The 24,183-nt window shown below is 55.9% G+C and overlaps 1 protein-coding gene and 1 long non-coding RNA gene across 3 annotated transcripts; both read left to right on the forward strand.

Annotated features, from left to right (window-relative positions):
* Window positions 1-1,581: 1,581 nt before the first annotated feature.
* LY6E (lymphocyte antigen 6 family member E) lies at window positions 1,582-5,099 on the forward strand. 2 transcript variants are annotated; one of them, XM_072774760.1, is made up of 4 exons: window positions 1,582-1,734; window positions 3,493-3,598; window positions 3,988-4,107; window positions 4,198-5,099. In XM_072774760.1, exons 2-4 carry the CDS (start codon window positions 3,547-3,549, stop codon window positions 4,416-4,418), a joined length of 393 nt encoding a protein of 130 aa, XP_072630861.1. In that variant the 5' UTR covers window positions 1,582-1,734; window positions 3,493-3,546; the 3' UTR covers window positions 4,419-5,099. The 2 variants fall into 2 exon arrangements, with proteins under 2 accessions (XP_072630861.1, XP_072630862.1); XM_072774761.1 differs by having other exon boundaries at window positions 1,641-1,734; window positions 3,405-3,598.
* A 9,458-nt stretch (window positions 5,100-14,557) lies between these two features.
* Window positions 14,558-18,324, forward strand: LOC140603939 (uncharacterized). Its single transcript, XR_012006942.1, has 2 exons — window positions 14,558-15,591; window positions 17,846-18,324. It is a non-coding gene; the product is annotated as an uncharacterized lncRNA (long non-coding RNA).
* Window positions 18,325-24,183: the final 5,859 nt, after the last annotated feature.

The following is a 24,183-nucleotide window of genomic DNA, read 5'->3' on the forward strand; positions in this document are numbered from 1 at the left end:
GATAGCAGCGAGGTGCTGCGTGGGGATAGGGTCAAGCAGCCCCACCAGATGCCCATCCTGCCCTCCACAGGTCAGATCCAGAGGGCTAACCAAGGACTGGGGCCCACGGCCGGTCCCCCAGGGAAGTGTGGCACCCCACAGATACCACCACTCCTGGCTGGGGAATTTGGGACAGGGGCAGAGCCCCACCTTCAACCTCCAAGGAAAGAGTCCTCAAAGCCTTCCCAAGTTGATGCGTCCCCCCATTATCCGAATATCAAAGAAAACCATGCAACGTGTGACCCTGATCCCAAAACTGTGAAGACACGAGCATACCCATACACACCAAACACACTCACTCATACCCCTGCACACTCACATGGCTCCTCAGATACCCCTAGTCCTTTCCCACGTGGCTGGTCCTTTACAGGGTCCCTCTTCCCATACAGCTCCCTCCCTGCCATTCCGCCTCAGCTCCCTCCCCCTTGCCTGTCCTACCCCACTGTAAGAGGTAAGAAGCCACTTCCCCTGGCACCTGCCACCACTGTCACTGCAGGTGCCACCCAGAAAGGCTGAGAGAAAAGGTCAGGTGCCGCAGCTCCCCACAGGAAGCGTGATGTGAAACTGTGAAGTGTATTTCCAACACAAGCAGGTGGCTCACACTCAGCTGAACTGCATGAGTTCCCACAGGAGGAGGAGGAAACCTGGAAATGAGAGAAGGGAGGAAGGGCCACGCAGCCCCCTCTCCCCCTCCAGCTCCCCCTCCAGCTCCCCCTCCAGCTCCCCCTCCAGCTCCGAGGCTGCATTGCTCTCCATTTTGCTCTCCGGTCCTGACCAATGAGAAGCAGGATGCAGGGCATGGGGCGCCGCTGGCCTCCCCTCTGCCCACAGCCCAGGGCGGCCTCTCTGCCCACGGCGGGTGGGGCGGGTCCAGGCAGGGCTACTGGGGAGAGGCCGGAAGGCTTGCCTCCAGACTGGGGACGCTGGCTTTATTGTGAGGCCTCCAGACTCTGCCCTGGGAGGTGCCCAACCCCCTGGCTCTGGGAAGGATCCCCTGGCTGCCCTGAGCTGGGGGCCTGGGAGCATCCTGCCAAGGCACTGGGCCAGGTGGGGCAGCCACGTAACAGGGACCCCAGAGTAAAAAGGGGTCCAGAACCAGCAAAGGTGGACCTCCCGCTGGGGATCCCCCGAGGCCACGACCCCTGCCCCTGCGACACCCCTCCCCCCCTCCCCCCCCCCCCCCCCCCCCGCACAGGGGGTCCAACGGCTCAGACCCCGGACCAGGACCTGCAGGATCACAGAGGGCCCCGGGCAGAGGCGGCGGCCTGGCCCAGCCGAGGGCCCGGCCCACGTGTCAGAGATGCTCCCACTGCACCCCACTAGGCGGAAGGGACGCGAGGCCCCCAGCTCGCTCTGTAGGGCCGCCCCCGCCGCCACACCTCGCCACGGCCGCCGGGCTGCCCCGTGATGTCGCGCAGGCCCGCGGGGGGACGAGAAGGACCGGCCGGACAGGCACCGACACCTCCCTGGGGCTGCCGCCAGCCCCGCCCGGGTCTCGGCATTCCGACTCCGCCCCGCCCCCAGCTCGCCCCAGCGCCCCCCAACCCCGGGGCGCCGACTCCGCCCCCCGCCCCCCCGCGGAGCGCCGACTCCGCCCGCCGCCCCCGCCCCCTCGGCTGCCGGGAGTCCCGGGCTGTCGTGCGCTCGGGCGCCAGGCTTGGGCAGCTCGGCGAGGCCGTGGACGCGTCGCCCCGCGTGAGTCGCGGGCGGGGGGCGGGCGGGCAGCGGGGCAGGGCGGAGGGGTGCGCGCGCGGTGCGGGGGGACGCGAGGGGGCGGGGAGGCTCGGGCCTGGCGGGTGGGCCCGGCCCCGGGCTGAGCCTCACCCCCACCCCCGGCCTCCCGGCCTGTCCCAGTATTTCCCAGGACCGGGCGGGAGCGGCGCGCTCCCCGGCCGGGTGACCCAGAGCCGCGCGGGCGTGGGGCCCACCACCCAGCTCTGGGCTCCCCGTCGCGTCTCCCGTGGGGCGAGGGGCAGCCTTGCTGACTTCAGAACGGAGCTGGCATCTTGAGGGGCCCGCAGGGTGGGAAGAATCAGCCCTGGTGGGCCGCCCTGGGGACGAGCCTACCCGGGAGAGGTCCTTGTTTGCCAAGGATTATGCAAGCGGCGGTGCCGGGGCCCTCCTCCCAAGGCCCCCTCGCCCTACCCCCTGCGGAGCCACCTGGCTGCTTCCCATCTTCCGGGACAAGGACCAGGCTCCTACCTCTCCATTGGCCCTCAGTCAGCAGATGCCTGGCTTTGTCAGAAATCAGTCCCGGGAGCCTGGGGGAGGAGTGGGCCTCTGGGTCCCAAACAGCAGTGTCCCCAGGCCCACTGGGTCCCCTCAGGGCTCCCTTTGCCTGACCCATCCAGTGCCTCAGCTCAGCCCAGCCCAGTGGGGGCTGTTTGGTTGGGTGCCTGGCAGGGGGGAGGGGGGGGACGACGACAACGACACCATCTGTGACTGGTGATCGGGCATCCCAGAGCTTCCTTGAGGACGCTCAGGGCTTCTCCATGCCCAAGCCTCACTTTACAGAGGAGGAAACTGAGGCTCCTTTCTTCCTGAACTACCTGGATCTGGTGTGCAGGCTCCTCCTGGGCTGGGCACCATTCTTGGGCATCTACAGCTCCTGCCCCTGCCCCCAAGAGGTCAGCCCAGGCCCAGGGTGGGGAAAGCCTGTTCTCTCCCTGGCATTCTTCTTCCCAGAGTCTGGGAACGTGCTCCACGGCCCGGGATGCCCTTCCCCCACTCGTGGCTGTCCCCAGCAGAAGGCACCAGACTGCTCCTCCCACACCGTGCCTCCTGAACAGGGAGGTGGAACCCAGCTGGTCACCTCAGAGTGCTTTCTGCACTCACCTCCCTGGTCTGGGTCTCTGCCCGGGAGAGGGTCCTGGGGTAGGGAACCAGGCAGCCCCCATAGACTCGTATCTTCCTAGCCGAGGCTCACCGAACCTCTTTTTCAGGCACAAAATGGGGGAATGGCAGATATTTATAGGCTCGCTGTCGTCAGCATTGAATAACATACAGAATGGGAAGCACCCCTTGTCTCCACAGCACAGAAGCTGCTGGAGGCGGGTGCTCAGCTAGATGTGCCTCGTGCACCCAGCCCAGCCCCTGAGTCTTGTCAGGAATGGAGCTGGCTCATGGAAAGTTCTGGATGCTGGCCAGCTTATATCACTGGTCACTATTCCCCCCGGCCCCTCAGACCACCAGGAAAGGCCACTGTCTTGGCCTCCCTCCCTGTGTGATCCTGAGACCTTTAATGGGCTCCCTCATCCAGCCACAACAGCTGGCACCACAGGCTTGGGGAGGGGCCTCCCGAGGAGGAGTGTGCCCCCAGCGAGGGGCAGGTTCAGAGGTGGAGCAGGAGGGCCCTGTGTGTGCAGGCTGTGAAACGGAGGCAGCTGGGCTCCCACTGGGAGGAGGGGGATGCGGGGCAGCAGCGCGGTCCTCCAGTGAGTGTTCTCCAAGCAGGACCAGCATCTCTGGCTTTGTGAGACCCCGGACCAGGCCCCTGCCTCGTCCAGAATGAAGGTGTTTCTCCCTGTGCTGCTGGCGGCCCTTCTGGGCGCGGAGCAAGGTGAGATGGCCCGGAGGTCCCTGGCTGTGGGGTGAGCCGCTGTCCTCCTGGACTCTCTCTCTCCCTTCTCCCTAGCTGTGCCCGGGGGCCTTCAGGCCTGTTCCCGGGTGACTGTTCTGTACGGCCCTACAGGTCCTCTCCCCCAGCAAAGCGGGTCACTCCTTCCTGCTCCCACTGGAGGCCCCAGTTCTGCCCCTGGCACACTTATCCCTGTGCATTTGGATGTCACGGGAGTTCCTCCTCCAGGGCCAAGTCCTGGGGCATGATAATTGCTCCATTAACATCTGCAGATGATTGGGAAGTGAGGGGGGGCCGGAAGGGGAGGAGCGGCGGAGGGGTCACCCCTGAAGGTTCCCGGGCCCTGAGACAGGTGTCCCCTTGTTCTGCAGCCCACTGCCTGGTGTGCTTCTCATGTACGAATCAGAACAGCAACTTCTACTGCCTGAAGCCGACCGTCTGCTCCGACTCGGACAACTACTGTGTGACGGTGTCCGCATCCGCCGGCATCGGTGAGCACCCACCCCTCCCGGTGAGCACCCGCCTGCCCCCCCCCCCCGGGGCCCGCCCGCCCTGCCCTCACTGCCCTGTGCCCCCTGCAGGGAACCTGGTGGACTTCGGCCACACCCTGAACAAGGGCTGCTCCCCGATCTGCCCCAGCCCCAGCGTCAACCTCGGCGTGGCGTCCGTGGGCACCTACTGCTGCCAGAGCTTCCTGTGCAACATCAGCACGGCGGGCCGGGGGCTGCGGGCCAGCGCTGCGCTGCTGGGCCTCGGGCTCCTGCTCAGCCTGCTGTCTGCCCTGCCGCGGCTCCGGCCCTGACGGGGCGCCCACTCCCGCAGCTCGGGAAGGGAGGCCGGCCCCTCCCCGACCCCAACACCAGACGGAAGCCTTTTCCTGCGACCCGTCACCCTGCTCGATCCCGGCCCTTCCGCCCCTGGTCCCCACAGTCACGCCGGCCCCCGGCCCCGCCACCACCCTCCCTTCTCAGGCAGTGATGTGAGCTTCCTCAGGGAACCCGGGAAGGGCCGAGGGTCCCCGAGTCAGAGCCGAGGCCTGGGGACACACCGGGAGGGGCCATGGACCCCCAGGTCTGGCCCTCAGGTGGGGTGGAAACGTGCTGACGGCCACTATGTCCCAGAAGGACGGCATGCTGCTGTCGCAGGCAGTGGTGTAGCTCAGCTGTGTGGACAGGGTGTCTGTGTGCCCCTGTGCAAGTGCCTGTGCAAGTGTCCGGCCGTGTGGGAGCCAGAGCGCGGGCGTCAGGAGACCTACGTTGGCAGCGGCTGAGCTCCCGGGGCCCCAACAACAAAGCTGCTCTTCCCTGGCATTCATGCGGCCCACGCTCACTCACAAACCCCTTTTGGAAGACGGGGTTCCACTGCATCTGGGTTCGGACTGCTGGACCCAGGAGTCAGCCACCCCCCAGCTGCCGCCCCCACCCCTCCCCCGCATCAGAGTCGGCCTGCTGCTTTGGTGCCTCAAATAAACACATGTTCCCAACCCTCCTGCTCTGGGTGTGATGGCCTGTGGCTGCTCGTGGGGGAGCCCCCTCCCAGCAGGGGCCTAATGTTGGGGGGACTCTGCTGAGGCCCACACGGGGGAGGGGGGCCCCCTGAGGCTAGAAGGAAACTCCCACCCCGTTTCCTGTGCCAGGCTTGCTCCTGCCTCACAGGAGCCCAAGGAGCAAGCCCCACTTGCTCCTGCCACAGGCCACAGGGGGCAGGGCAGGACAGGACAGGAAGCAGAGAGGGAGGTCAGTCTGCTTCTGGGGGGAAGGCAGCACCCTGCAGGGAGAGGAATGGGTTTAGACTGGGGAGAAGGTCGAGGGCCTGCTGGAGCACACGTGGGGTGGGCTCTGGGACCCGAGAATGGGATGCCAGGGCCTGGAAAGCTGAGGGGATATAGGAAAGCCTGACTGGACAGGCCGGGGCCCAGTGAATGGGTGAGCGAGACACCTGCCCCCTGGGCCTGAGGCAGGAGCAAGTGGGATTTCCCCTGGAGAGGGCCTTTGACCCTGGCTGGAGAGGAGGGGGCCATCCCTGCCCTGTGCCCACTTCCCCTCTGCAAGCCACATGGTGTCCATGGTGACCAAGGAGGCGGTCTGCAGGCGTGGTAGGGCCCTCATTCACGGCTCCTCTTCTGGCAGCCCCACAGCCCGGGGCTGTGGACACAGAGCCTTCCCCGGCAGCAGCCCCTGCAGACCGCCTCCTTGGTCACCATGGACACCATGTGGCTTGCAGAGGGGAAGTGGGCACAGGGCAGGGATGGCCCTAAGGACCAGCCAAGAGGGGCCATGGATGGCTTCGTGCAGGATAGAAAAACGAGCCAGAATAGTGTAAGTGACCGAGTATAGCAGGTGGAGGGTCTGATTGACTCCCCGTCACTTGGGGTTAGGAGTCCTATTGGATAGAAGTCTGGCGTACTGTTGCTTCAGGAATCCAGGATAGTGGGGCACCCGGTGTGGTTCGGAGGGTTGAGTTTCTGCCTTCGGCTCAGGTCATGATCCCAGAGTCCTGAGATCGAGTTCTGCATGGGGCACCCTGATCCTCAGGGAGCCTGCTTCTCCCTCTCCCTCTGCCCCTCCTGCTCTCTCTCTCTCTCAAAGGAGTAAATAAAAAGTCTTAAAAAAAAAAAAAAAAAAAAAAAAAACCTCAGGTAGAGTCCCATCGAAGGCAAGAATCAGGTGAACAATGGATGTTTGTCGGTGATTCATGGAAGGTGGGGATGTTGACGCCAGCGTTGGCCCAGGTTATTGGAAGCTAATGCCCTGAACATGTTTGGGATCCTGTTCTTTCAGATGTTACCAGCTGTTTAGGAGCTTAGGAGGAACTCACAGTGGTTAATTTTCTTGCCTCCCCACTGGAGCGGAAAAGGAGCTTCTTTGGTTGACTCAGAGGCACAGGGAGCTCCGGAGCCCGAGTCCCCGGGACCAAGCAGGAAAATGGCAGAGACCGGAGACGGAGCCTGTGCAAAGTGCGGTTCCTCTTCTCTGCCTCGCACACCCCGGCTGGCCTGAGGCTCTACGTGCCCATGTCCAGAGTCCCAAGGAGCATTGGCCAGCAGGATGGGACGGTGATCAGTGTGGGGCTCAGGGTCCCGGCCCATGTCCAGGGATGTCCAGGTCAGACGTGGGCACTGAAGCACGGAAATGTGGGGTCCTTACCGTCACAGCCACGAGAGGGGGACAGCCAGCCAACACACATAACCAGGTGACAATGCAGTGATTGAGCCCAAGGGAGGCTCTATTGGTCTCCAATAGTGCAACAGAAGAAGGAGACCCAGGCCCAACCAGTGCCTTGTGGAAGGATCCAGAAACATATCACAGCAGCCTCATTGAGACTCGGTGAGCAGTAAGCATGTGATTCACCCGAGTGGGTCAGACCAGCATTAAAACAAAAGAAGGGGCACTCAGCTGGATCGGTCAGTGGAGCATGGGACTCTTGATCTCAGAGTTGTAAGTTCGAGCCCCATGTTGGGTGCAAAGATCACTTAAAAAATAAATATTTTTTTAAAGATTTTATTTATTTATTCATGAGACCCAGAGAGAGAGAGGCAGAGACCCAGGCAGAGGGGAAACAGGCTCCCTGCAGGGAGCCCAACGTGGGACTGGATCCCAGGTCTCCAGGATCTCGCCCTGGGCCGGAGGCAGACGCTCAACCACTGAACCACCCAGGCTGTCCCCAAATAAATAATTTTTTAAATAAGAAGAGGGCACCTGGGTGGCTCAGTGGTTGAGCGTCTGCCTCCAGGGAGGCCAGGGGAGGGTGCAGGCTGCCCCCGGGGGCAGAGGGAGGCTGGGTGGAGCTGGAGAGGGGGGGTGGAGGGGGAGGAGGAGGAGCCCAGGGCCCTGAGTTTCCATTTCCTGCAGCTTGGGCGAGCACAGGTGCGGCTGGGCGGGCGGTGGGGCGGGTGGAAGGGGCCTGGCGGGGCGGGCGGAAGGGGCCTTAGCCCCCAGACTCTGGCTCCGCCCTGGCCCCTGCCCAGGCTGCTGAGGGGCCAGGCACCCTAGGTCAGGACCCCGGACTCCCAGGTCTCAGCGCCAGGTGCCCGGGTGCCGCTGCCTTTCTCAGTGGCCAAAGTCAGCTCTGCGCCCTGGCCCAGGTCTCCCGGCCTCCACCCGCGGAGGGGGTCTCCCTCTGGGGAGGGAGTGGGCGTGGGGGGCCCCTGCCCCTGGCCTGTGCCTCCCAGGCTGCTGGGTCTGCCGGGGTCCCACGGGCCGGGGAGGGGGTTAGCCATCCCGCCCCAGGTCTGGGGTCCTGGCAGGGCACTCCTCCAGGTGCTCCTCCCGTGGTGCCCGAGGCGCAGGCCAGGCGTGGCGGGCGTGGCGCCTCCTCCTCCCCAGCCCTTGGCATCAGGCCACATTGCCCTGCTCCTGCTCGCCAGCAGGCGGCGACCCGGGTGGGATGGAGGAGAGCTGATAAGTGAGCAGAACACAGATGAACGGAAGATCTAGGGCCAACAAGGCAGCTGCGGGCAGGACTCAGGCCCACAGAGAGCTGCACCCCCCCTCCCCCGCCCCCGGGCTGTCACCCCGCAGCCCCGGACGCTGGGGCAGAGGGGCCTTGGGGGCAGGCCGGCTGTCGGGGGGGCTGCTCTGCTGTGCTCAGCCTGTGAGGATGTCTCCTGTGGACAGAGCCTGCCTAGTGTCCCCACGGGCGCTCGTTGGAAAGGGCCGAGAACCCTGTCTTCCTCAGGGGAGGGGCCCCAGGTTTTCACCTTGTTCTGTTTTTCTGGAGGCCCCTTAGCTGCGCTCGTTGGGAGGGGGTGAGATGGGAAGATGGGAGCCTCTCAGGAAAAGGCAGAAGAAACGGATTCAGGGGGACGGGGGAGGCACCCAAGAGGGGCTGGGGAGTGCCGGCAAGCTTGCGGGTGGCTGTGGACACCCCCTCACTGCAGCCTGCTTGACCCCTACACCCACCAAGGGTTCTCACGTTGGGGGTGACCACCAGGAGCCCAGGTGGGTGTCGATTGTTGCGCCCAAGATCGCGAATCCGAGAAACCACCGAGGAGCCGACACCGATGCAAGACACCGATGCAAACACGAGGGTTTATTTACAAGCTCGAGCTTGGGGTTTCAGCAGAGTTTTAAGGGCTGGTCTCGGGGACCTCCAGGAGGGGCGGAGCAATTCCTCAAGTTCTGTTTACATTTTGATATGGGGCCTTCAAGGGCATTGAGCTCTGTTCTCATTCTAATACGGTGGCTTCCTGCCACCGGTTTGGGCTCTGTTTTTATTCTAATATGGGGCTTTCTAGGGCGTTAAGCTGTAAGCTGTTTTCTTCCTGTAACTGAAGTAAGGTAAATCTCAGCCCTAATTCCCAGGGGCCTGGGATGGTTGGACCTGTGCTAACGCTGAACTTAGAGTGGAATGGCCTCAATTTTCTCGGCCTCCACAGGATCCCTTGAGCTGCCTCCTGCAGGCTCTCCTGGGACCGGCTGGTCACTTCTCCTAAAATGCTACCCTCTCGCCCTGGGGGGACCCTGTGTGGCTTCCCTGAGCCTGCCCACCCCTCTCCGAAGAGCACCTCAGGCCCCTCTCTTCCCACGTTTCTGACTGGGATGTGCCATCTGTTCTCCGCCGGGAATTTGGCTGAGCCGGGCCCGAGGCTCATGGCCGGGAGGGACTCAGGCTGCCCGGCACCCCTTTGACCCTGTCCCCAGGCAGAGGATAAACTGACCCTCTCCTCCGAGAGTTCTTGGGGAGTAGAGCAGAGCTGGACCCTGGAAACCCAATGACCCAGCAGCCTGCCCTGGCTGGCCTGGGTTCAGGGGGGCCAACTGGAAGTAGCTGATGGGCCTCAGCTGATGAGGGAGACAAAAGCAAAAGAAAAACTAAATCTCTTTGCTATTGGGATGCCTGGGTGGCTCAGGGGCGTCTCTGCCTCTCTCCATGTGTCTCTCATGAATAAATAAAATCTTTTTAAAAAAATCTCTTTGCTACTTACAGCCCATTGGCAGACGCGTCCTGGAAACGGACCGAGTGATGTTCCCTGTTCCCCTAGAGCTTAGCTGCCTCGGTGTTAGCACTGTGCTGAGGGCAACAGGCTATGCAGCCCGACCCCCAGGACCCTGTGAGTCTACTTGAATGTATAAAAATTCTTTTGTTTTTTAATTTTTAAAAAATTATTCATGAGAGACACACACACGGAGGCAGAGACACAGGCAGAGGGAGAAGCAGGCTCCCTGCAGGGAGCCCGAAGTGGGACTCGATCCCAGGACCCCAGGATCATGCCCTGGGCCGAAGGCAGGCTGTCAACCACTGAGCCCCCCAGGGATCCCCAAAAATTCCTTTGGAAACTTCCTCTATCTCTAAACCCCAAGATACGGGTTGGTTAGGGTTAGGGGTTAGGGTTAGGGTTAGGGGTTAGGGTTAGGGTTAGGGGTTGGGGGTTAGGGTTAGGGTTAGGGTTAGGTTTAGGGTTAGGGTTAGGCACTCGGCCCACGGATACACACCCCAAGGGTCTCCTGACTCAGGCCAACAGAGCTTCTCCCAACAACAGGCAGCCCCCTCAGGGCCCTGGACACCTTGCTTCCAAAGCACCTGGGAGGCCTGTGCTGGCCCTCACCCTACCCCAGCCTGAGAGTCCGTGATGGGCACTCCGGGGACCCCGGGGCCGCCCTTCCCGCCCTCGGGTCCTGTCCCCCTACCTTAATAAGACCACCTTTTTACACCAAGATGTCTCAAGAATTCTTTCTTGGGCCGTGGGCTCTGGACCTCAGCAACATTCCAAAACTACATCCCTTGGTGCCCAAAGTGGGGTTTTGAATCTCTCCATCTGGACTCTGAGCTGCGGTACAAACTTGGTGAGAACTTTCTCTCCTCTTCCTTCACGCTCATTGCAGAGGCTTCTGAAGGAGTGTGGTCTTACTGGAACACTTTCCTGCTAGTTGTTCAGGCTGCAATCCCCCAACCCCGGGGCTAATCCGTGGGATGCAGAAAGCCTGCCTTTGGGCTGGAAGTTAGTACCGTGGCCTGGATGGTAGTAAAGTCCAGAAACTCAATGCCCTCTCTGTATCCTGTCCTTGTACCAAGTTGTCTGTCTTGGGCACGGGATAGCCATCTGAGTCACCAGGTGACTCATCTGGTGATCTAAGCCACCTGTGTGAGCTTCCCTCCAGTTATTCTAAGGTGATCCCCTCCATCCCTGGTCCAGCCGCTTCTGGTGGTGGGGCCTCCACTGGGAGCCGGCCAAAACCAGTGCCCGATGGAATCAAAACCCAACGCAGGACCGTTTGCTAGGAGGTTGGCCCTAAGGACCACACGTGTGGCAATGTGGCTTAGAGCAGGATGAATTGCTGTCTTCACTGGTTTCTGTCAATGTCCTCTAACTACTTAAACTACAAAATTGGGTAATCCCCCTCTGTAAAACTTTTCTAGTGTTTTCCAAGGGTTGAAAACAGTCGGTTCTTCACGGTGCGGCAAGGCAGGACAAGGCAAAGTATCCTGGTCTATACGCCAGTGCCCATTTGCGGTCTAGAATGCGATGGGGAGGGACGCCTGGGTGGCTCAGGTTTAGCACCTGCCTGGAGTCCCAGGATCGAGTCCCGCATCCGGCATCCTGCATGGAGCCTGCTTCTCCCTCTGCCTGTGTCTCTGTCTGTCTCTCTCTGTGTATGTGTCTCTCATGAATCTTTAAAAAATAATAGAATGCGATGGGGAAGCGGGGGATGGGGGGACTGTAGCATCCCTCCTCCAGGGCCTTCAACAGCTGCGGTGACCATAGCGATTTTTTTCAGGGACCCCTGGAGCTGCTTTGACACCAGAAACATATCCCCCCTGGGACACTACCCAGGAGTCCTGGGGTGTTGGGTTGGGATTTTCTTGGTGAAGGACCTTCTCCCTCTCCTTCAGTTCCCAAGGACTCCCCCTTGGGATGCCTTTTAACCCACAGGAAACAATTCAACTTGCAAAATCTAGGAAATGACTGAGCTCCTGCAACACTACCTGGCCTCAGGGGGAACTGCCAGTTACATCTCTGGAGCAGGAAGCAGGGCAAATAGATGGAGGTACCGTAGGTCCATCCAGGCCTTCGGGGACTCTAAATTAGGACCTGGGCCTAAGAGGCCTCTTGCAGAACGTGTCTGGTCAGTAACCAGGCCAGTAAACTCCTTCCTGACAGAAAGGATGATAATTAACTAAATGGGCCTCCTCCTGATAGAATCCAGGTTATTGGAGGAAACACAGGCCATCCCTGACGGAGGGGACCCTGACACTCGACACTCTCGCTGTTACTCCTAATAATAGATGTGGGGGCTGAATGGCTATAATCAGAGCCAACTGATTGGGTTGGGTGCCGCGGGAACTTTAAGGAATAATCCCAAACAGCTGCGGAAAGTTCCTTTGTTTCAGGGAAGGTTCCTGTCTTCTCTAGCCCCGGGACATGGACTGCATATTTTCACTCTTGTGGAAAAAAATCAAGCTGGTATCTGTCCATCTGTCTGAGCCAAGGAGGTTTGTTTGTTTGTTTGTTTGTTTGTTTGTTTGTTTATTTTTGCCAAGGAGGTTTAGAACCAAGAACCCTTTTTCTCTGCCTTCTGGTGGTACCTCACCGCTTTGGCCCCCACCCCAGCCCCCTCCACCTCCTGCCTCTGCACCACCCAGGCAAGGCCTGCATAACTGGTTCCTAGACCATCCTGGGGCCTCCTCTGCAGTGCTCTGTGGCTCCTCCCCCACCCCTCGCTGTGAAGGAGCTAAGAGCACCCCCTGGACTTAACACCGCCCACTCGATTTCCCTGCCAGGGTCCAAGGAAAAAATTGACAGTGAGGAACAAATTGATGGAATTCTAAGTGGGCTGTTTTAATATGATGAACCCTCCCTACACCTGCCACACAATCAGGTTTTCCATCCACTGCTCATCTATCATATTGGGTAGTTATTCATGTGGGAAAGGGTGGGAGGCTCCTTCCAGGGTGGTGTTCCCAGCCTCGGGGATCCAGAGGGCCGCCGCCCTAAGGCATGCCTGCCAGCCACAGGCCACCAGCTCAAGCTCTTTGTTTACAAATCTCACTGGCTGTCGAGCTGCCCCGCACCCCTGGCCTGGGTAAGGACACCCTTCCTTTCTATCATACAAATCTTACATACAATTGTAGGTCCTCCCTGAGTAAAGCCTAGAATAACAGGATGGGGTCTTTTCCCATTTTTCCCATTTAAAGGTAGTTTTGCACTTGGGACAGAGCCCCGTGTCCCTGCCTGCCTTTCTTCGGGCAATCCTTCGTTATTATTCTACCAAGATTTGCTGAAGGTCAAATAACCTCATGACCTCTGTTGCAATTTGTTAGCAAAAAGATGACTTAAAAGGATGGTTAAGGGGCAGCCCCAGTGGCGCAGCGGTTTAGCGCCGCCTGCAGCCCAGGGTGTGATCCTGGAGACCGAGGATCGAGTCCCACATTGGGCTCTCTGCATGGAGCTTGCTTCTCCCTCTGCCTGTGTGTGTCTGTGCCTTTCTCTCTGTGTCTCTATGAATAAATAAAAACCTTTAAAAAAAAAAAAAAGGATGGTTAATTTTGTCTGCCTCAGTTTTTCACGGGTAATTGTTAAAATAGCTTTCAAAGTCTTTGGTGACCTGAAACTTTAAAATCTTACTCCGATGACAAATTGGGATTGAATTCATTGGACGTCTAGGACTTTTCCAAATAAGATAAAGTGCCACTGAACATAGGTTTGCACCTTTGACTTCTTACTGCAAAGAAACTAAGGATATTTGGGTCTGTCGGAAAACGTGCTTTGTGCTAAATAGATTCATAAATATGCCGTCCAAAGAATTCTGGTGTGACAGTTCACCAGTGGTTACTACTAGTTAGTTCTCACTGGAGACTAAGGTTTCTAAGAGTTAAAATCCTGCTAAATATAATGAAGACTGGGGGATCCCTGGGTGGCTCAGCGGTTTGGCACCTGCCTTTGGCCCAGGGTGCGATCCTGGAGTCCCGGGATCGAGTCCCACGTCGGGCTCCCAGTGCATGGAGCCTGCTTCTCCCTCCTCCTGTGTTTCTGCCTCTTTCTCTCTCTCTGTGTGTCTATCATAAATAAAAATAAATGAATGAATCTTTAAAAAAATATATATATATATATATATATAAATATAATGAAGACTGATGGGAAAAAGGGAACTATCTCAGTATGTGTAAGAAAGACCTAAGAAATGGGAATACATTTTTGTTGAAGGAAAAAGAAAGTGGTAGAAAGTTTGTGAAGGGAAATCTTTGGAAAGCAATTCTATGCATGGTCAGGATGGAGTGGATTTTAAAAGTACACCATTAGGGGGACCCCCAGGGACTCAGTGGTGGAGGGTCTGCCTTCCAGGGCTCCCCCGCATGGAGTCTGCTTCTCCCTCTGCCTGGGTCTCTGCTTCTCTGTGTGTGTGTCTCATGGATAAATAAATAAAATCTTTAAAAAAAATAAAAGTACACTGCTATAAAATTGAAAGTGTGTTTTCTCTCTGTTAAATGACAAACTTTTCTTGGATTGTTGGTCTGCTCTTGATAAGAAAATATAAACAAAATTGCTTTCTCTTTCCTTTGTCCAGGAAAACCGGTTTCTACATTGTGTCTTTAGCAGGTCTTTAATGATCCGTAATCCTACTTAGGCATGTGCTGTAGAACTTTCTAACGTTCTACCAGACTTCCTTGATATTTAAATTGTAAACAAAGCCTCTTTGACTCATTAGTCTTGTTTATATGGTATGTCGTGTTCTGGTATAATGTCACCACTGGATATTCTGATTATTGAAGTGTTATGTGTCACAGAAATAACTGAATTTACTTGTCAATTACATCATAATGAGCGCTCGTGTCACACTGTTAGAAGGTCCTTTTCTGAGTTTTTGTCATTTCTAGTCGTTCTTATTCTCTTGTGAAACAAGTTTCATCTTCAAGGAGATTCGTAAAGAAGGAGGTTTAGGACAAATAAAGGTATTTGATATCTTTAGGTTATAAAGCTCAAATGGGTATGAATTTCCAGAACTAGCTACAAAGCTGCATTCAAAGGGAACAAGAATTAGATGGGCTTTTTTAAAGATTTTATTCATTTATTCATGAGAGAGGCAGAGACACAGGAGGAGGGAGAAGCAGGCTCCATGCGGGGAGCCCGATGTGGGACTCGATCGCAGGACCTCGGGATCATGCCCTAGGCCGAAGGCAGGCGCCAAACCACTGAGCCACCCGGGATCCCCAGGGAACAAGAATTAGTAACATGGGACTCAATGAACTGAAGAAGATGATTATTGATTATAGTTTTTATGACTCTTACCTGACACATTGCTCTGTTTGCTTTCCCAGATTAAGGAAATTACTCTTACGATATCTATGACTTTACAGAAACATGATAAAATATGCATTTGTGAACAAACTGACACATTTCACTATTCTCCGTACCTGGACCCTCTGAAATTCAAGAGGTGTCCAAGAGTATTCTTTCTTCCATGGCAACCATGGTCATTTGCATAAGTTTAGTAAGAATCTGTTCTCCTTGTGACAGGACATCACTGGAAACATTGGTTATTTTACCAAGACTTTGAGTAAAAGTCTTTGAGTGGAAAGACTTTGAGTGGAAAGTCGTATTTGAGGGACATGCATAGATTCAGGTATGACCAAACCGCTCTAAGGACTAAGGTTGAATTTGTGAAACTCAGATATGACCAAACACCTTTGAGGAACTAAGGTTGGATTTATGAAACTCGGATATGGCCAAACAGCTTTGAAGAACTAAGGTTGGATTTATGAAACTCAGATATGACGTAACAGCTTTGAGGAAATAAGGTTGGATTTATGAAACTCAGATATGACCTAACAGCTGTAAGGACTAAGGCTGACTTATGAAACCTGCCGCCACAAAGCCCCTTGGAACTGCTGGCCCGATGCCTGGTTAGAGTTCCCAGCAGCCTCACCAGTGAGTAAAGACTGTCACTTCTTGGCAGGTGCAGGAAACTCAGGACGCTTTGGGGACCTCGTGAAAAGGAACTCCCCCAAATCCACAGGTATTACAGGCAAGTCTGATGGTAAGCACTTGGCTTGGCTTCTAGCCCGGAGAGGCTACTCAGAGTTCAATCTAGAGAGTCCTTATACAAGTTTCCAGCAAAGTACGTTTTACGAGATCTATATGGCCCATCACCGTTGTTATGGGGCTTATATAAATAATAGGCCAAGTTTGCTAACAATTGAACTTATTTTACAAACAAATTAGTCTTGATTTGGCTATCTCTGAAATAAGGGTGATTTTTGTGAGAAAATTGTTTTCAATAACCCACCTTCACAGATGTTAAATTCCATTTCTTTCTTTCTTTCTTTCTTTCTTTCTTTCTTTCTTTCTTTCTTTCTTTCTTTCTTTCTTTCTTTCTTTCTTTTTCTTTCTTTCTTTCTTTCAAGATTTTATTTATTTATTCATGACAGACACAGAAACACAGGCAGAAGGAGAAGCAGGCTCCATGCAGGGAGCCCGATGCAGGACTCGATCTCGGGTCTCCAGGATCACGCCCCGAGCCCAAGGCAGATGCTCAATCGCTGAGCACCCCCCTCCCGGGCTGCCCTAAATTCCAGTTCTGATTGTCTTTGAATGTTGTTTGCCTGAGCAGAAAACTGGAGGTAAACTGCAGAGAAATGACCACAGCAGCTCACGTACAGTCTTGCTTGTTACCCTGTGGGGGTGATACCAAGACCCCATGGGCATGTGGTGAAACAGCTGGAAAATGGGATTGATTCCCCAACAGTGGTGTAACCCGGCTAGCACCCCGACCGACCCTGCATGGCTGGGATGACAGCGGCCCTCCTCCAAAGCCGGAGCATACCCCCCCATGGGGCTTGTAGAGACAGGGAGGACCCCACTCTCTTTATGATTGCCTTGGACGATTCCTCCTAACTAGGATACAGTCCAGGCTGGACCTCGAACAAAGAGGGCTTCTGGATGCTTTTATTCCTCAGTCGTATTTATGCTAGAAGTCCCCTGCAAGTAGGGACTTCTGCCAAGCACAGGGCGACCGCCTTTCACTAAGCTTTCGCGCTGTCACCCACACATGCACAAGTGGGCCCTCCAAGGCCAGGTGGCCCGGGACACGCCGGCTACGGGCCCAGGACGCCCGGAATCCCACAACTGGCTGCTGACAGGACCGGGGCTGCGAGGCTGTCACCACGTCCACGGCCCCCCGGGCTGGAGCGGCCGTGGGACCCAGCTTCTTGGCTGCACACGGACTCGGCACTAAGCCACTGCCTGCCCAGCCAACCTTCCAAACGTAAAACAAGGGTGGGCACGTTGTGCGTCTCCGGCCGCGACCACCCGCACCCACCTCTGCTCCCTCTTTGGGGGATGTGGTCTGGCACGTGGCCGCTCTGAAGGGTCCAGTCAAAGCCCAAAGTGACCCCCGAAGAGCAGTTCTCTCCGAGGTGCTGCAGTAACACAAAGGCGCGAAGCGGGTTGCCAGCCAGGAAGGCCCTGGGGCCGGGCCGGCTACCGGGCTCGGGCTCGGGTGCTCTCCGTGCTCTCCATGCTCTCTGTCCTCTCCGCGCTCTCCGCGCTCTCCGTCCTCTCTGTCCTCTCTGCACTGTCCATCCTCTCAGTCCTCTCCCCACTCTCCGCGCTCTCCATCCTCTCCATCCTCTCCGTCCTCTCCGTGCTCTCTGCACTCTCTGTGCTCTCCGTTCTCTGCGTGTTCTCCATGCTCTCCGCGCTCTCCGTCCTCTCTGCGCTGTCCATCCTCTCAGTCCTCTCCCCACTCTCTACGCTCTCCATCCTCTCCGTCCTCTGCATGCTCTCCATGCTCTCCATCCTCTCCGTCCTCTCCGTCCTCTGCATGCTCTCCATGCTCTCCGTCCTCTCGGTCCTCTCTGTCCTCTCCGTCTCCGCATGCCATGCTGTGGCCACGCCCCAGGCTTCCGCAAAGTCATCTCTGGGTTTCCAGCTGGCATGAATGCTCACCCGGCGCTTTAGAAGACCCCTCTCGATCCCTGGGTGGCGCAGCGGTTTGGCGCCTGCCTTTGGCCCAGGGCACGATCCTGGAGACCCGGGATCGAATCCCACATCAGGCTCCCGGTGCATGGAGCCTGCTCCTCCCTCTGCCTATGTCTCTGCCTCTCTCTCTCTCTCTCTGTGACTATCATAAATAAATAAAAATTAAAAAAAAAAAAAAAAAAAGAAGACCCCTCTCTTTCCTTCACTGGTTAAAGTCCTGGACTGGAAGAGGATTTTTGGCAACTACCAGAGGATGCTTACTTGGGTTTTCCTTTTTGTTATTCTCCTCACGTTTTGCTGTCTTCTCGCAGGTCCCACCCCCTGGAGACGCCTTTTGCTGCCAGGACTTCCAGTCAACGCAGGTTCCTTTGGACCACACATGTGGTCTCCCCGGCCTCTCGCCACTCGTACAGGTGTGGGCCCTGCTGCCCCGCCTTGACCACAGATGGGCCCCCCCCCGGACGACCCCGTGCAGGAGCGGAAGTTACAGAAGACCAGACCTTCCAGCCTCGGCAAGCTCAAAGATTTAAGGGTCAAAGCTGTTCAGGGGAGAATGATGTGGGAAACAAAGGCAGAAGAGCAATGAAATGTCCTCACCGCCTCCAGCGCACTGACTCGTCCCCAAAACAGGCAGGGACCTTCCCCTCGGAGCTCAGCTGCCTCGGTGGTAGCACCCTGCGAGGGCCGCCGGCAATTCCAGCCCGACCCCAGGCCCCTGGGAGTCTACTTGAACATATAAAAATTCCTTTGGAAAAAAAATATAAATAAATAAAAATTAAAAAAATAAAAATTCCTTTGGAAACTTCTCTGTGTCACCGCCCCCCCAGTACGGCAGATACATACCCCAAGGGTCTCCTGACTCAGACTAACAAAGAACTTCTCCCAACAATAGGCAGCCCCCTCAAGGTCCGGAGACCTTGCTTCCAAAGCACCTGGGAGGCCTGTGCTGGCCCTCACCCCGCCCCAGCCTGAGAGTCTGTGATGGGCGCTCCGGGGACCCCGGGGCAGCCCTTCCCGCCCTCGGGTCCTGCTTCTGCGCTTTAATAAAACCACCATTTTGCACCCGAGACGTCTCAAGAGTTCTTCCTTGACTGTCCGCTCCTGAACCCACGCCTTGCCTACATCATCAGCTCTGGGGTTCTGGGAGCAGAGACCTTAGGTTGACCTGGACTTGGGATGCTGTCCATCCATACCCCACAACTAACAGAGCCCCCAGGGCTGACAGAGGGGCCCCGGAGCCTCTCCACCTTTGGTCGGGACTGCCCAGGCTGCCCACCCCCACCCCCGATCCTCCAGTTTCTCCCAACCCCTGACTCCGGCTTGCAGCTGTGGGGCCCTTCCTAGGACTGGGGCAGGAGGCTTTGGCAGAGAGGAGCTGCCGGTGCCTTATGTGGGACACAGACTCCGAGGCGGCCCATGGTCCTGCTCCCTGCTCCTTGCACCCTCCCGGACAGCAGGCGGGCCTGAGGCCTGCTTCCAACTGTTAACGTGGTGGAGGTGACGGCTTGTGTGTGATGATGCTCCACAGACCGAAGCCCCACCCAGAGGTAGATGCTCCCTCTTGCTGGCTTTGGAGAAGCCACCCCCGTGGGGTGGTGGAGAGGGTGGGGCCGGGGAGGGCGGGTGCCTGTGCTCACGTGATGCCAAGGTCTCCCCCATGCGGGGGGCCGACAGTGGATGTGCCAGCACACTGACATACTGGACGCAGCAGGTTCCGTGCAAGTGACCAAGCTATGTGCATGTTCCTTAAGGTTTCGGGTCCTTGCCCCTGCTCCCAGCACAGCCAATAAAAGCTTCCCACTCTCACCCCGAAATGACTCCGTGCTCCGAGGGCTCTCTCCTGTCCCCTTACCTGCTGCAAGGAATCATCTTGGGGTGACAGACCCCCCAGGTCGTGGGCCCTTTGTACCCGGGGACAGGAGGAGTGTCTCAGCCTGAGTACAGGCCTGCAGGACCCCCAGGGAGACCGGGGCCCTTCCTTGCTTTGGGCACAGGGTCGTGACTTAGCCCGCATAAAGGCAACCCTTTTGTGCTAGTGTTTTGGGGAGCCACTCGATGGATTAAAACGACCACCATTCCATGAGAACGATCTCTCTCTGCTCCTCCTGGCACGAGGAGCCCACAGCAGGAACAGGAGGACGCTCCTGGGGGCGCCTGGGGGTTCTGTCGGTGGAGCATCCGCCCCCGATTTTGTCTCAGCTCTCAGTCTCAGGGTCGGTCGTGAGCTCGAGCCCCACATTGGGCCCCACGCTGGGTGGGGAGTCTGCTTGGAGATCTGCCCCCCTCTCCCCCTGCTCCTGCGCGCTCTCTCTCAACAGAACAAAACAAAAACTCCCACCAACTCCTAAAGGGGCTCCGGGCCAGGGTGAGATAAGAAAATCCCAAAGCTGATACTGGATTCAAATCTTTTCATTCTTTCTTTGTTTTTTTTTGTTTTTTTGTTTTTTTTGTTTTGTTTTGTTTTGTTTTGTTTTGTTTTTTAGACACACAGAGAGAGGCAGAGACACAGGCAGAAGGAGAAGCAGGCTCCCTGTAGGGAGCCCGATGCCGGACTCCATCCTGGGACCCCAGGGTCACGACCTGAGCCGAAGGCAGACACTCCACCGCTGAGCCACCAGGTGTCCCTCAAATCCTTTTTCTTAATGAGGCCTTTGCTTGCTTGCTGGTCACCTTTGGCTATTGTTCAGAGTTCAGAAACGTTGGCCCTGACGGTGTTTCCATCAGTTCTCCCCGTGTTTCTGCCAAGGAGCGGGCCCTGGGAGCTGTCCCGCACCCCCCATGTTGCTTTGTCCTCCAGTCTTGGAGATCTCTCTCGATGCATTTAGGAGATTAGCCGTCCAGCTGTATTCATGTAGCAAATACTGTCTCAGTTTGTTGGTGGCTTCTCATTTTGTTTTTGGAACACTTCGGCATTCAGAAAGTTTAATTTGTATTTTACCGCCCTCAGCCTCATCAATTTTCCGCGTATGTGGATTTTGAGTCCTAGTTAGAAAGTCTTGCCAGGGGTCCCTGAGTGGCTCAGTCAGTTAGCGCCTGTCTTCCACTCAGGTCGTGATCCTGGGGTCCTGTGATCGAGCCCCACATCAGGCTTTCTGTTCAGCAGGGAGCCTGCTTCTCTCTCTCTCTCTCTCTCAAATAAATAAATAAAATCTTTAAAAAAAAAAAAAAAGCGCGGCCCCCACTTTCCCTGGAGCTGCCCTATTTCAGACCTTCAGGTCTGCGTCCCGATCCACCCGCCGCGTGTTCTCGTGACTAGTGAGAGATCTGATTCTCCCAGTCCCCAAACCCTGCCTGGCTGTCCTGTGACAAAGTCCATCCTGGCCCCAGCCATTAGAGATGAAAATTGGAAGACCACCTCCGTGTGAGCCCACGTGTTCCCCTCCGTGTGAGTGACAGTGAGACTTGCTTCCCACCGAACACAGAGAAGGTGAAGTGACTGGGCAGGTGCATTAAGGGCCCTGATTGAGGGGGGAGGGGGGGCGCCTGGGGAGCTCAGCGGCTGAGCGTCTGTCTGTGGCCCAGGGTGTGATCCCAGGGTCCTGGGACCGAGTCCCGCAGCGGGCTCCCTGGTCCTCGGGGAGCCTGCTTCTCCCTCTGCCTCTGCCTGCCACTCCCCCACTTGTGCTCACTCTCTGTGTCAAATAAATATGTAAAATATTTTTTTTAATAAGGAAAAAATATCTAAGTGTGATTTGGACTTGCTTCAAATCTCAGACCTGCTGTGTTTCCTTAAACACTCGGAGCTGGTATGAGATGTGACCAGGTGTAGGACGCACCCCTTATGCGGTCCCTGGGATGTCTCCGGGTTCCTCTCACCGTGGGGCATCCACTTCCATTCTTTGTCTTTTGGCTGCTCCGTGCCCTTATTTTTTAAATGACGGTTATAACCAGTTTATTATTTTTTACCCGGCCTGCACGTTTTGGCCTTTTCATGGGGAGGGTCGGTCCACGCACAGCAGGCTCGCACGACGTGCTGTCAGCTTGAAGGCCTGTGCCTCGTGCTTTCATTCTTCCCAAGTGTCTCTTCTCTTTGTCCTGCATCCTTCTGGGTTTATGAAATATTTTCCATATTTCCTTTTCTCTTTTATAGACATATTTCATATACGATCCTTCCGAGGTGACAGCACGCGTCTTTGCCATACTGTAGTTGGCCTTGACTCCGCGCGGCCGCCCCAGCCCCCAGAGCTCAGGCGCAGTCACAGGAGGACTTGGTCTACACCGGTCCATTTACCTTACTATTCACTGCTCCGTGTTACTGACCGCACCACGCACACCGTAAACCCACCTTTGTGTTGAATCCAAATACCTCTCACTTCTGCTCCTCTGACCTTCTTCCTAAAGCTTCTTACTCCCATGTGTGGTCATTTTATTTACCTTGAAGAACTCCCTTTTTTATTTCTTGTCATCTAAGTCTGCTGGCAAGGAATTAGCTGCCCTTCTGTATAAAAACTTTTGTTTTCTGTGTCTCTGAATACTACCTTTGCTTGGCACAGAATTCAGGGTCGCCAGATTTTGTCATTTATCCTTTTAAAGATGCAGTTTCATTTTCGGACGGCTTCCATAATCTTTGTGAAAAGTCAGCTTTAGACCCTAGTTGCTTTTCCTTGGCCATGTCCCTTCCCTGTCTGCTAACGGAAGTGTCTTGTTCCCAGCCTGTCGAGTACAGCGGGCTCGCGCGGCGACGTCCTTTGCATTTATTCTGCTTAGAGTTTTTGGGATTCGCGAATCTGTGGTTTACCTTTCATCGTTTTGAAAAATGTTGCCTCTTCAAGTATTTCTTTCCCACCATCCTCCGCCCCTCTTCCTGCTATTCCAGGCTCCCGTGAGTTCGACCCTTTGGCTGTGCCTCTTGGGCGCTGGTGCTGAGTTGTTCTTTCTAGCATTTTGTTCTCTGAAAGCTTTGCTTTGGCTATTTGTGCTGTCCTGCCCCTCCCTCCTTTCATATTGTCTTCTGCTCTTGAATTCTCCCAAATGAATTCTTCAGATATTTTTTCTTTTCTTTTTTCTTTTGAAGATTTACTGATTTATTCATGAGAGACACAGACTGAGAGAGGCAGAGACACAGGCAGAGAGAGATTGATGCGGGACTCGATCCTGGGTCCCAGGATCACGACCCGAGCCAAAGGCAGACACCCAACCGCTGAGCCACGCAGGCGTCCCAGATATTTTTTCTTTTAAATGTTTTATGTATTCGTGAGACACACACACACACACACAGAAGCAGAGACACAGGCAGAGGGAGAAGCAGGCTCCATGCGGGGAGCTGGATGCAGGACTCGATCCCAGATCCCAGGATCACACACTGAGCCAAAGGCAGATGCTAGGGATCCCTGGGTGGCGCAGCGGTTTGGCGCCTGCCTTTGGCCCAGGGCGCGATCCTGGAGACCCGGGATCGAGTCCCACGTCGGGCTCCTGGTGCATGGAGCCTGCTTCTCCCTCTGCCTGTGTCTCTGCCTCTCTCTCTCTCTCTCTGTGACTATCATAAATAAATAAAAATTAAAAAAAAAATTAAAAAAAACAAAGGCAGATGCTCAACCACTGAGCCACCCAGGCGTCCCAGATATTTTATTTTTCAATTCCAGAATATAGTGGTTAATGCGATGTGTTGTCTGCACTGGGCCCCGGTACCCTGATATATGGCCCAACACTGTTGGATGTTTCTGGGAGGGTGTTTGTTAATAAGATTAACATTTCAACTGGTGACACTTTAGTGAAGCAGGTTGCCCTCTGGAATGTGGGGAATTGGGGGCTCTCCAATCAGCTGAAGGTCTGAATAGCACAAAAGACGGACCTCCCCCAGGTGAGAGGAGCAAACAGCCTCCAGGACGTTGGCTCTTCCCTGAAGACTGGACCTGCCGGCCTCCATAGTCAGGCCCTTCTAAGAAATCTTGGTCTGTATGTAGAAACATTGTGTTGGTTCTGTTTCTCTAGAGAATCCTAACTAATACACAGAATATCCATTTAATTTGTTTTATAGCATCCCATTCTCCATCAAAACTCTGTCTTTAAATTTTTTTTTCTTCCTTTCCTCTATTTTACTGAACACAGTTGTCATTGTTATTTTTAAATCCTTTTCCAGGGCCACCTGGGTGGCTCAGTCTGTGAAGTCTCTGCCTTTGGCTCAGGTCATGATCTCAGGGTCCTGGGATGGAGCCCCATTCCCCGCTCCCTGTCCTGCGGGGAGCCTGCTTCTTTCTCTTCCTCTGCTGCTCCCCCTGCTGGTGCTCTCTTTCTCTCAAATAAAGAAATAAAATGTTAAACACACACACACACACACACACACAAATAAAATCCTTTCCTGCTAACTCCATTATGTGGCCCATCCATTGGTCTGTGTGTGTCTTTCCCCCCTATTGTTACTGGTTGCATTTCCCTGCCTCCCGAGATCTACGAACTTTTTATCGTGTGCTGGGCATTGTACAAACCCGAACCATAGAGGCTGCGTATATCCATACATCCACAGGGCGGGGTCCCGCGTGTCCTCCTTACCAGATCAGTGGGTGTGAGGTACTAGTCACACCAACTCCATCACAAGCTGAGCTTGGTTGTGGCTGGACTGCAGTTTGAGAAAGACGCACATGACCTCCTATTGACCCCCCTGCCTCTGGCTGAGGCTTCGGTGGCCTGTCTCCCTGGCCCTGGATGGTGT

The sequence above is a fragment of the Canis lupus genome, chromosome 14 (assembly GCF_048164855.1).
Source record: "Canis lupus baileyi chromosome 14, mCanLup2.hap1, whole genome shotgun sequence".
NCBI classification, from domain to species: Eukaryota; Metazoa; Chordata; class Mammalia; order Carnivora; family Canidae; genus Canis; species Canis lupus.